The 12,412-nt window shown below is 47.1% G+C and overlaps 2 protein-coding genes across 2 annotated transcripts; both read left to right on the plus strand.

Annotated features, from left to right (window-relative positions):
* Positions 1-2: 2 nt before the first annotated feature.
* On the plus strand, positions 3-882 carry LOC125518509 (probable folate-biopterin transporter 2; the record flags this gene model as incomplete). Its single annotated transcript, XM_048683332.1, has 1 exon — positions 3-882. A coding segment is annotated over one exon (648 nt), but the record flags the coding sequence as incomplete, so codon positions are not given.
* Positions 883-9,561: 8,679 nt separating this feature from the next.
* On the plus strand, positions 9,562-12,372 carry LOC125524162. Its single transcript, XM_048689231.1, has 4 exons — positions 9,562-10,060; positions 11,119-11,361; positions 11,926-12,099; positions 12,212-12,372. Exons 1-4 carry the CDS (start codon positions 9,878-9,880, stop codon positions 12,320-12,322), a joined length of 711 nt encoding a protein of 236 aa, XP_048545188.1. The 5' UTR covers positions 9,562-9,877; the 3' UTR covers positions 12,323-12,372.
* The last annotated feature ends 40 nt before the right edge of the window (positions 12,373-12,412 follow it).

Raw genomic sequence — 12,412 nt, forward strand, 5'->3', positions numbered from 1 at the left:
CTCTTGTTGGAGTTATACTTTATCAAAATATTCTTAGGGATCACTCTTTTCGCAGTGTTCTTTGTTCAAGTCAGTTGCTACTAAGCCTGTCAGGAATGCTTGATCTGATTTTGGTACTTCGTCTAAATCTAAAACTTGGGATACCTGATTACTACTTCGCTGTGATCGACGAGGGGGTCGCCAAAATGATCAACCGCATCAAGTGGATGCCTCTTTTGGTGCTCAGCTCAAAGCTTTGCCCACCTGGCATCGAGGGCACATTCTTCGCGCTGCTCATGTCCATTGACAATATTGGCGTGCTGACAGCATCTTGGATCGGTGGGCTACTCCTTCATTTGTTAAGGATCACAAGGACAGAGTTCAAAAACCTCTGGGCCGCGATCTTGATCCGAAATGTGATGAGGCTACTACCGTTGGCACTGCTATTCTTGGTGCCAAGAAGTGACCCGAATTCTAACATCCTTCCTGCTGATCTGCTGGCTGAGTATGACTGTGCTGAGGCTCGACGAATAGAGAACGTCGAGCTAACCTCTCTTACCGTTGACAAGAATCCGAGCGCCGATGCCTCGCTCCAGGAATGCAAAACCCAGGAGCATCTTGATATAGGGCAAGATGACGACGAGGCTTCGTTACTCGCCAACAGGAGCTGATGGACCATACACATGTTTTTTTTCCCTCATTACACAGACATATAGTTGAAAAGGATCATAAAAATCACATTGTGTTGTTTTTAGTTGTTCACATGCTGTTGTATTCATTCATTTTACATTAGGTTAGCAAATCATCAAATGCCAGATAGTACTTTGAAATTTGATGCTCCCTCCTATCCATATTACTTGTCGCCGCTTTAGTAAAACATCAGTTTCTTCTTTTTAACTCTCACTGTGTTGTCTGATCTTGACTCAAAGTTGTATTATTTACCTTCCTTGCAAGTCTTGTATGCGACGTGTCTATTTTCCTTCTGCCCTGGCTTAACCTGGCCAGTTCACACTTCACAATCTACATGATTTGACCTTTCAAAGCCTGAATTGATGCCACGAAGGGCCATGTGCAGTGGACCAGATTCTCTGCAACTCATTTTCATCAGCAGATGGAGGAGAACGATATGGTAATAGCGATGTTGCTGTTAGGTGCACGCTAGCAGTGATGATTTCATTCTTGACAGCAACAAATTTAAATGATTGATTCCCAATTATTAGAGTGATCCCTTTGGCGAGACACAAGGCGAATTAGGGTGTCATGCCTCAGAAATCACAGGAGGTGGAAAAATTAGCATGAAAATCCCATTGAAAATAAATATGATATTTTTCTGGGGGGAAATGTTGCTCGAAGGGAGATCGTGGAGGTGGACATAGAGAGACCGTCTACCCTTCTCGAAAAATTCTCAAAGGGAGCTTGTGAGGGGTGTGCTCTTATGGATTTGGGTGACCGTTTTTCACGAAATTTGGGTGACCATATTTCATGAGTTCGCAATGTTTTTTTCCCAAGAAAAAGGCGTTTCAGGAACGATAATAGGGGTTCCCTCACCGATACAAGAACAACTAAATCTATGTCCCACCATAATAGGTGGGTTTTCAATGACCAATACTCTTAGGAGGTGGTTCAAGTTTGCGCATGATCTTTTTCTTTACTGAGAAAAGGCATTTTATTCATTCTTTAGGTGGACAATATCAGATTGCACTAAGGCAAACCATAAAGTCAAGGACTACATCAAGAGTAAGAGCACTAGAGACTACAAAAATACCTTCTTTTAGCGCACCGATGAGCAACTTCATTCGCATCTCTTCATTCAAATTGAACTTCAAAACCCTGAAAGCTTGAGAGATAGGAGTGAATCTCTCTGAGTATATGACATGCCACTAAGCGAAAATCATCACCCCGTCAGTCATCACGAAGAGATTGACAGGCAGTTTTTGGTGCGATGTTTTGCCACACCACCTCCATTGCAAGCAACATTGCATCCCTACGTGCTAGTAGCTCAATCGTGTAGGGGTTGACTATCATTGGATATTTAGAACACCTGGCCGCGACGAAGTTTCCCATGTGATCATGGGCCACAACTCCCACCACAAAACATCCCCTGGGCACATCTACAACCCATGCTTGTTGATCTTTGTCCATTCCATCTTTGGTGCCCTACACTTTGCCACAACCCCTTCCTCTACGTCGGCAGCACTAGACACTACTACACCGACGACCAAGGCCCATCCCAGACCGACTTAGGCTCACAAGGGAAGTGGGTGTTACCCGGCCCACGGCTGGATCACACACTGACAGAGAGAGTTAAGTAGCAGCCGGCGTGTGAGAGGGAGGGCAGGCTGGAACTAGACAAAAGCGGCGGTTGGCTCTCCTATCCCCGACCTGCTTTCTTCCTCCAAGAACCCTAGCTTGCATCTCCAATTCGGCTTGTAATCGACGAACCACCACTGATTCTTGCATCAGCGTAAAATTTGGTATCAGTAGCCTTTTCCACCTACCATCAAAGGCTGGCAAGCTAATTCCCCGCCATTATATAGTCCATGGCAAAGCCGCAACCATGGAAGAAATCAAAAAAGCCATGGTTGATCTGACGACAGCCATCAATGCCATGTCAGCTAAGATAAGTGAGATCCACCCCGTCGTCCTCAAACTCCAAGGGTGGTGACTGGAGATCGAGTGCTTGGTGGAGGATTTGCGCACCGAGGTAGGCAAGTTACGGTGTCAAGCGCGGTTGGGATGCCTAGGGAGATGCACCCCAGTATGTTCCACCACCTCAGCAACACTATGGCTATGGTGGTGATTATGTGTCTAGGATAGAGTTTCAGCAGCTGCAATAGCGGCTCGGAGGGATCCGCACGGACCTCCGGAGACTAATGCTAACATACACCTGCTCAATGGGAACAGGTTGTCCATGTTTGGTTTCTGGCAGCCTTGCACAGCCCCATCATCCTCCAATGGTCCATCATAGATGAAGTGGCCTCATACTGCACCTAGTGACTGCGATGGAGAAGACATGGACCAGAGAGAGTTAGGCCAAGAGTCTAAACTTGGGGGAGCTCATCCCCTAGTTATCCATGCATCCGTGCATATTTCATTCTCTTCTTTCTATTTGTTTTCTTTTACTTCTCATCATGATTATTTTTAGTTTTGCATAATAAATTTCCAAAGAGAACTTTGTTCTTGTTTGTTGGAATTTTCATATGTCCTTTGTTCGAGCCCATAGATTTGTTCACCACTAGCAACTTGGAAATGAAGATAACGAAGGGGGAAGTGACTCGAGGAAAGAGCAAACCAGTGCGAGAAGGTAAAATATATTCATGCTCACTTTTCTTGCAAGCTTAATTAAGTTAATGCCTTTATTTGGCTGGTTGCACTAAAGCTTCGTTCACCATGGTAGTTGAATATCATTTAGTCATAACTCTCAACTTTGAATCCTGCTAGTGAAACTTTGATGTAAATCATGGTTTTGCTCCTAAAGAAAAGAAAGAAAATTCAAAAAGAAACTTAGGGGCTCAGATTTTTGAAGAGAACTAGCACTTAAGTAGTTCAACCCCATAGCACTGAATTTGATTGTCTCGATGATACCTACCGATAGAGTTGTTTAGAGGAATGAATATTTGAGGTGATCGAGGTTATGACAAAACTTGTCTGCGATACAAAAATCATGGAGCTTCGGCTTCTCGCTAGTTTCATGTATTGTTGGTGTATGTTGTGATAATGCGCATAAATGCGTCTTTGTTAGCAATTTGGAGCTTGAGGTGAAATTGACCGGCTTTCTCCTAAGAGGTGTGTATGTGGTAAATGCGAACATTGATCATTGAGCTCGAAAGAGACAACCTTAATGATCCATAGTGAACAAAATTAAGCCATAGTGCAAACCCCATTGCAACTAGCAAATGTTGGCATAACCATGTCACCAAAGATTGAAGTTCCAACGAATAACGATTGAAGGAAGTATTTGAGAGTCATGACTTGGAGGTACTAGTGGGTGTTAATGAAATACTTGAGCACTATGTTTTCTTCTCTTCCGAAACTCCTTTGTGAAATTTGTTTTCAATAGAGCTTCAAAGAAAAACCCATTCTCTTAAGAGAACAAAAGTTTTTACTTACCTAGCACTTAGTTAACTATGGAAGATTTGACTTGAGAAATTCTAACTAGTGATATGACTATGAGACTAGACGTGGCTAAGCAGCGAGCTTAAGGTGCAACCATTCAAATGCAAGTATTCTCTTAACTAAGATGGTAGGATTTGTGAGAAGGGAAATATTACACCTTCACGAGCCGGTAAACTTCTTTCTACTCAATTTTCAAACTCCCTCTCATTCTCATAATTTCTTAGTTGCCCGAGGATGAGTAAGTCTTGAGCTTGGGGGAGTTGATGGCTCGAGAATTTATGAATTTTTACAAGGAGTTTTCATTTGGTTTTCATAGGGTTTCCGTTATTTCTCGGTTATTTCTAACACTAATCCTTTGAGAGAGAGAAGAAAAGCCGTTCTCCGTTGTTGGCAGGAAAAAGTATATATGGAAGGAAACCAAAGTGAATTACTGCAAATCAAACCAAATTAAGCAACTTTCATGTTGTGAGTTTGCTCACCAAGCGCGTCAGAGCGCAAGACTGCCTTTATACCAGCACACGCGCTCCTATGGCCGATTGCATGAAGTGCCAGGGGCACCCTCTCATCTACAGAAAACACTTTCGTGAAGGCACAACATACATTGGAGAAATCTAACCGCTGCCACACCATCTAGAACACAGAGAGAAGAGATCCGGAGAAGAAGAACCACCAGAGATCCTTGTAGTTTTGTTCCTCCATCTCCATATTCATATTCATTTCACCTTCACCATTGTAAGAGGAATTCCAAGATGTAAGATGAGGGTGTGTAAACCCTATTCATACTCAGCTGGAGATCAAGACTTGTTTAATCATTCATCTTATTATGGATCTCTAGGGTATTATCGTTATGATTTTCATAGATTTATTCTCCGAGATGATTGTCTATTCTCTTTCAATGTGTGAGTAATTCCCCTTAGGCGCGGAAGATGTAGAAGGGTGGTAAGATTCATTTGTGCTTATCCTATAGGTCGTTAGTTGTGTTTGTAGTCTTATGATATGTTTAGTAAGTTGTTATTCTGTGGCGAACTCTATGCGTGTTGTTCAATTTAAGGGCCCGGGCGACATGATCTCAAGACCTACACAGGTAATACATATTGTTTAAGAAATTCGCGACCTCGGAGCAACAGGTAGAGACATCTATAAGGACCGAACACAATACGAGATAACGATGATTCATTGAAATTAATGCATGATTCTAGTTTAATGACCTTAATTGTGGAGACGATCATAGTGTAGAATATAATCCCGTGAGGCGTTCCATAACCCTATGGTGATCCACCTACTGAATAAGCAAATCAAATACTAAATTCATGATACAAGGTGACTAGATGTATACCATGATCCGAAGTCTCTACGCACCTAACCTCTCCATTGCATAAAAACACTTTTATTTTTATTTATGTTATTTACCATCAAGCTATTATTATTCTCGCCGCAACCAACTCATCATATTCACTATTTTAGTTCATTTGACTCCTGGAGCACCAACAACTTTTGCAGAATCATAAGCAGTTACTTCACATAAGAACCACGACAACTTGCATGTGACAGAAACGTCACTCATAAATACTCTACTCCGCTCTTTGTTGGGATACTATTGGGATACTTACACGAAGGTGATACACTACCTTGTGTGTTTTGCAGGCCATCACACGCCGTCCGTCAGATGGCCAACATCATTTCCTCGTCCCACGACTCCGACGATGCCCCTCCTGCCATCGACGCCTACACGAATGGCTACGACCACAGGGGCAAGGGGCCAACGATGAAATGGTGATTTCCGACACCCCTATCCGTCTCATTTTAGTTTTTAGTCATTCTTAGTTTTAACCTATGACCGTTTACCGGCGATGAACTGCCTATTTTGATCCAACGGACGGAGTATGATGCTATGCCGTATGAAATTTGTTGGAAATATGCCCTAGAGGCAATAATAAAAGGATTATTATTATATTTCCTTGTTCATGATAATTGTCTTTTATTCATGCTATAATTGTGTTATCCGGAAATCGTAATACATGTGTGAATACTTAGACACCAACATGTCCCTAGTAAGCCTCTAGTTGACTAGCTCGTTGATCAACAGATAGTCATGGTTTCCTGACTATGGACATTGGATGTCATTGATAACGAGATCACATCATTAGGAGAATGATGTGATGGACAAGACCCAATCCTAAACATAGCACAAGATTGTATAGTTCGTTTGCTAGAGTTTTCCAATGTCAAGTATCTTTTCCTTAGACCATGAGATCGTGTAACTCCCGGATACCGTAGGAGTGCTTTGGGTGTACCAAACGTCACAACGTAACTGGGTGACTATAAAGGTATACTACGGGTATCTCCGAAAGTGTCTGTTGGGTTGACACGGATCAAGACTGGGATTTGTCACTCCGTATGATGGAGAGGTATCTCTTGGGCCCACTCGGTAATGCATCATCACAATGAGCTCAAAGTGACCAAGTGTCTGGTCACGGGATCATGCATTACGGTACGAGTAAAGTGACTTGCCGGTAACGAGATTGAACGAGGTATTGGGATACAGACGATCGAATCTCGGGCAAGTAACGTACCGATTGACAAAGGGAATTGTATACGGGGTTGCTTGAATCCTCGACATCGTGGTTCATCCGATGAGATCATCGAGGAGCATGTGGGAGCCAACATGGGTATCCAGACCCCGCTGTTGGTTATTGACCGGAGAGCCATCTCGGTCATGTCTACATGTCTCCCGAACCCGTAGGGTCTACACACTTAAGGTTCGGTGACGCTAGGGTTGTAGGGATATGTATATGCAGTAACCCGAAAGTTGTTCGGAGTCCCGGATGAGATCCCGGACGTCACGAGGAGTTCCGGAATGGTCTGGAGATAAAGAATTATATATAGAAAGTGCTATTTCGGCCATCGGGACAAGTTTCGGGGTCACCGGTATTATACCGGGACCACCGGAAGGGTCCCGGGGGTCCACCGGGTGGGGCCACCTATCCCGGAGGGCCCCATGGGCCGAAGTGGGAAGGGATCCAGCCCAAAGTGGGCTGGGGCGCCACTTCCCCCTAGGGCCCATGCACCTAGGGTGAGGAAACCCTAAAGGGGGGCGCCCCCTTGCTTGGGGGGCAAGTCCCCCACCCCTTGGCCGCCGCTCCCCTAGGAGATTGCATCTCCTAGGGCCAGCGCCCCCCCTAGGCCCCCCTATATATAGTGGGAGGATGGAGGACCTCTCACCTACGCCTTTGGTGCCTCCCTGTCCCTCTCCAACACCTCCTCCTCCTCCATAGAGCTTGGCGAAGCCCTGCCGGAGTACTGCAGCTCCACCATCACCACGCCGTCGTGCTGCTGCTGGAGCCATCTTCCTCAACCTCTCCTTTCCCCTTACTGGATCAAGAAGGAGGAGACGTCACGCTGACCGTACGTGTGTTGAACGCGGAGGTGCCGTCCGTTCGGCGCTAGGATCTCCGGTGATTTGGATCACGTCGAGTACGACTTCCTTATCCCCGTTCTTTGAACGCTTCCGCACGTGATCTACAAAGGTATGTAGATGCAATCCGATCACTCGTTGCTAGATGAACTCCTAGATGGATCTTGGTGAAACCGTAGAATTTTTTTTTGTTTTCTGCAACGTTCCCCAACAAAATTATCATGTTGATCTATGTCCGTTTGTTGCTTTGTTTGATAATGATCATCTATGTAGTTTCTCTTATGCTGGATTTGAGGGAGTGAAGTACATGGTTGTGGACGCGGGTATTTGAGAAGTCACCGGTCGCTGATTAGACTAGTCATAATGGGAGTAACTTAACTAGTAACATCACACATTTCAATACAAGATTGCTTATGTGGCAGCTAATTAATGAGGAAAGAGAGGTTTCTGGTAACTTAGATAGTTACTGTAACATCACATATTTCAAGGCATAATGAGTCTATATGCTAATAAATGAATTCTTTCATGATACCACTCATATGTTACTACCTAATATCGGCAAATTACTACTCTATGTTACTTCCCACTGTGAGCAGTCTTATAGATGGATGCGTCCGTGGATGCTTGTAGGGCCAAGCATTGGGTAGATCCCGCCGCTCTTAGAGCAACTCCAATGGGGCGACCCATTTCGTCCGCGGCCGTCCGTTTGGGTCGGCGCGGACAAAAAAGCCGGCCCAACGCGCCGACCCAAACGGACGTGCGTCCGCTTTTGTCCGCTTGCCGACCCATTCCTGACCCATTTTTGAGGCTGATTTGCATCGGCGCGGACACAAGACGGACGCGCGTGCGCTCGCCCTCTTTCCTCATCGGGCCCGCTGGTCGGTGGCACATTGGATTCACACACTCGCCCGCCTGCTATGTCGCCGATGCCGCCGGCCATTTTTTCAGATTAAAATGGATACATAGATAATTCTAGTGTAAACAGATAAAAGAAAAAGACCACTTTTCGTCGCTTTCTGACCCCGACTCGGTAATGTCTTCCTCCGACGTTTGAAGGTAGGCGTCAGCAAGCTGCTCGTCTTCAAAGTCCCAACCCGACGTTTCTTGTAGCTTCAGTTTCAATTGAGCTGTCTGCTTCCGCGAACGCTTGTCCTCCCGATAGGCGGCTCGCTCCCTCCTCCTCGCGTCCCTCTCCGATCTCAATTGCTTATAGAACTGGCGCTCGTCGACGATGTCCTGCGGGTAGCCTCCTCGCCGCAGCACCAATGCTTCCACGTCCTTCTCTGTGATGGCGAAGCGACGCTGCCGCCTCCGATGGACACGACGATCCTCGTCGGTGAAGAGCCGTGGGAGAGACGTCAAATCCTGCGCCCGCTGACTCGACACGTTGGGAAAATTCATATCCCGACGAGGCCTCAGGAGGCGCCACGCCGCCGCGTCGTGCGCGCGGGCCGCCTCCTCTGCGGTGTCGAAGGTGCCGAGGACGAGACTTTCTCGCGAAACCAGATCTCGGCGGAGAAGGCGCTGGAGCGGCGCTCGCGGACTCCGCGAAAATCCGAAGCGCGTAGGCGGCGGATCGACATGGTGACGCAGAGGCGGCGAGAGTGGACGGCCGACAGAGTGTGGAGGGAGCGCCTGCCGCAGCGCGCGCGCGAACCTTTCCCGCGCGCTGAAGCGCCAAAACTAGCGCGCGCGAACCTTTCCCGCGTGCTGGAGCGTCAAAATCAGGGCGACGACACGATATTAAACGCGCACGGTCATGAAAATGGGTCGGCCCGTTGGGCACACTGCCGACCGGGCGGCTGATCCAAACAGACAAAAAGCGGACAAAAACGCCGTCCGATCGGCCCGTCGGAGTTGCTCTTACGGCGCGTGCGCGTTTGCAGTAGCACCGCCGGCGAAGGAAAACGTTTTCCACGTGAAGGCAGCGAGCAAACGGCAAACGGCAAACGGCAAACGCGACCACACACACGCCATCCATCGGCCACGCCGTAACCGTGCGCCCGAATGCGGCCAGGCTCCACCTGTCACGCGACCCGACGCGGCTGACAGCCGTGCTCCCGCGGCCCCGCCACTTTATCCACACCCGGGCGGCCCCCACCGCCCCCGCCGACGCGCGGGCCCCGTCCCCGGCCCCCACCCGTCATCGTCACGCTCCCGCTCGCGAGCCCGGCGACTATTTCTGGAAGGACCCTTCTCTCCCCCCAAAGGCCACCCAGAGCTCCCCCCTCTCCGTCTTCCTCATTCGCGCCGCCCCTCTCTCGAATCATTCGCCCCGCCGCGCCGCCCGCCGGCCGCCGATCCGATCCGATTCGACTCGACCAGCGCGCCGCCGTGGCAGGGCCGGGGTTCCGCCGATCGACCCCCATGGTGCAGCTCCCGGCCATGGGGAAGCGCCAGCACCCGGAGGCGGCCGAGCCGCCCTTGGCGTCGCCGGCCGCCGCTGTGAAGATGGAGGCGGACGAGCTCCGGGACTTCGACTACGGCCCGCTCGGCAAGCGCGCCCGCCCGGCCCAGCCCTCGCCGCCCCCGCCCCCGCCCCCGCACCAGGTAGATCCGCGCTCGCCGTGCTCCAGGTCTTCCCTTTCGCGCGCCCGTTCGCGGCCGTGCTGGATTCCGCGCTGGGGTTGCTCCTGCTGGGCGTCGAGCAGGAGAGCTTTCATGCGAGCTCGTGGCGGTTTTCTGTGCTATCGGGAGCTGTCGAGCCCTTTCGCGTGGCGTTACGCGTTTGATTTTGACCATCGCTGTTGATTCAGCAATAGAGGTGGCTGCAGTGGGGAGTGGTCTGCGTGGATTAACTCAGTGGTGTGGATTGCAGTGGCCAAGCTGCTGTTATAGAGGGATTTCCTTTTTGTGAGAACAATGGGCATTCACGTTAGTATTCATTCTCGAATCATCGGGGTTGATGGATGCAAGTTAGATCCTGTTGATGTCCCTATGGTTCGGTAGGTTCACAGTCTGCTTCTAGGTGGCGCAGCGCTTATTGAATGGCTGGACGTGTATCTCCATGGGATTCTATGTAGAGGCTGGTATTACCGTTTGACTTGGAGGCCACCTAGCAATCTCAAGGTTTACATAGGTTTGCTGTGGATGGCTGACGGGTTGAGTCGACTTTGTATGGTTGGTCGATTTGGTTTGGTTTTTTGGATGTTGGAAACTGCTTGGTTCCTTAGGAGATTGGGGAAATGTTTCAGAGACAATTAGAAATGTAATTAGGGAAAGAGGTGATACCTGTCGCCCCATTGGAAGTGGATGCTGCAGTTGCTGGTCAATTATCTGCTTAACATGCAAGGTGCTAAGCAAAATCCTTCATAGAGTTTCATGGGATACAGTAGGAGTTGCTACTGTTCAAGGTAGATGACGTCAGTGTGCAAGTCAAGAAAAAATGTGAATATCTATGAGCCAAAATAAATGGATCAATATTTGTTCTCTCGAAATTTACCGGGGTGCATTCTTGTTTGTTGTTACTATAGCTCTTTTGAGGTGTTTGTGATATCTAGTCTCGGTAGTTTACTGTTTAAAGTTTGTTAATAAAGTAGATTAATTAGGATTTTTTTTATGATCGACATATTTGGGATTCATAGTTTGTATGCGTACATGAATTGCAGGACATGTATCACAATGTACTTGATGAACCTAGCCCATTGGGTCTTCGGCTGAAAAAAAGTCCATCTCTGTTGGATCTCATTCAGATGAGGCTTTCTCAAGCAAATTCCGATGCAGGACAGTCCTCTACGGACAATGCTGAGCCTTCCAAGAAGAAAGACCTTAAATCTGGTACATCATCAGCTGGTGAACGGTTGAAAGCATCAAACTTTCCTGCAAGTGTATTGAAAATAGGCAAATGGGAGGTAAGGAAATCTATGTTAGCTGAAATATACTTATTTATGACAATTCTGCCAGCATCTGTCTTTTGGTACTTTGGTGTATTCTGTTTGGCCTTCTTTAGGTTTGATGCTGGTGATGCTTTATTGAGGTACAGTTGGTATATGAAACACTTATGGTCTTGTAAATTGTTGCTGTGACGATTCTATATATCTGTAAAACTTTTAAGCTCATACACAGAGAATTGAAATGTTGGTTCTTGTTTGTAGTGTCGAGTCTTAGTGGAACTTCGATGTATTCCTGTCCAATTTGCTAGTATTTTTGCTCGAGCAGTCAGTCAGTTGCCCAAAATTCAGTATCTGTATGTTAATGATTACTGCAGTACTCCCTCCGTTCGAAAAAACTTGTCCCAAGCTTGTCCCTCAAATGGATGTATCTAGCACTAACTTGGTGTTAGATACATCCATTTGAGGGACAAGCTTTTTCGGACGGAGGGAGTACATATTAACTAGTGTTCAGTTGCATATATAACAGCCTGCCTGGACAATCTTTGGCCTTAACTGTCTTAATTTGATTTTATCTCTGAGCAGTACACATCCAAATATGAAGGTGATTTGGTAGCAAAATGTTACTTCGCGAAGCATAAACTTGTATGGGAAGTTCTGGAAGGTGGTCTCAAGAGTAAAATTGAAATTCAGTGGTCAGATATAACTGCTTTGAAGGTAACTTTGCCTGAAATTGGAGATGGATCCTTGGATGTGATGGTAAGTTTATCCAGAAGATGCATATGCTTATTAGTCTTATTTTTTTAATTGTTCTCTTATTATTTTACTACCTCGTTTTCTGAGGAGTTCCCATTTTTTTATGCTTATACAGCTGGCTCGACCACCTCTCTTTTTCAAAGAGACGGATCCTCAACCAAGAAAGCATACATTGTGGCAGGCTACTTCAGATTTCACTTGTGGCCAAGCAAGTATGAACAGGTAAATGATTATTCAGTGTTTTGCATTATGTACTGAGAGTGAAGCTTCATGCAAAGTGTTCTTTTTTTGGGGGGGGGGGGGGGTTGAAATCTGC

Source organism: Triticum urartu, chromosome 7 (genome assembly GCF_003073215.2).
Source record: "Triticum urartu cultivar G1812 chromosome 7, Tu2.1, whole genome shotgun sequence".
Classification (NCBI taxonomy): domain Eukaryota; kingdom Viridiplantae; phylum Streptophyta; class Magnoliopsida; order Poales; family Poaceae; genus Triticum; species Triticum urartu.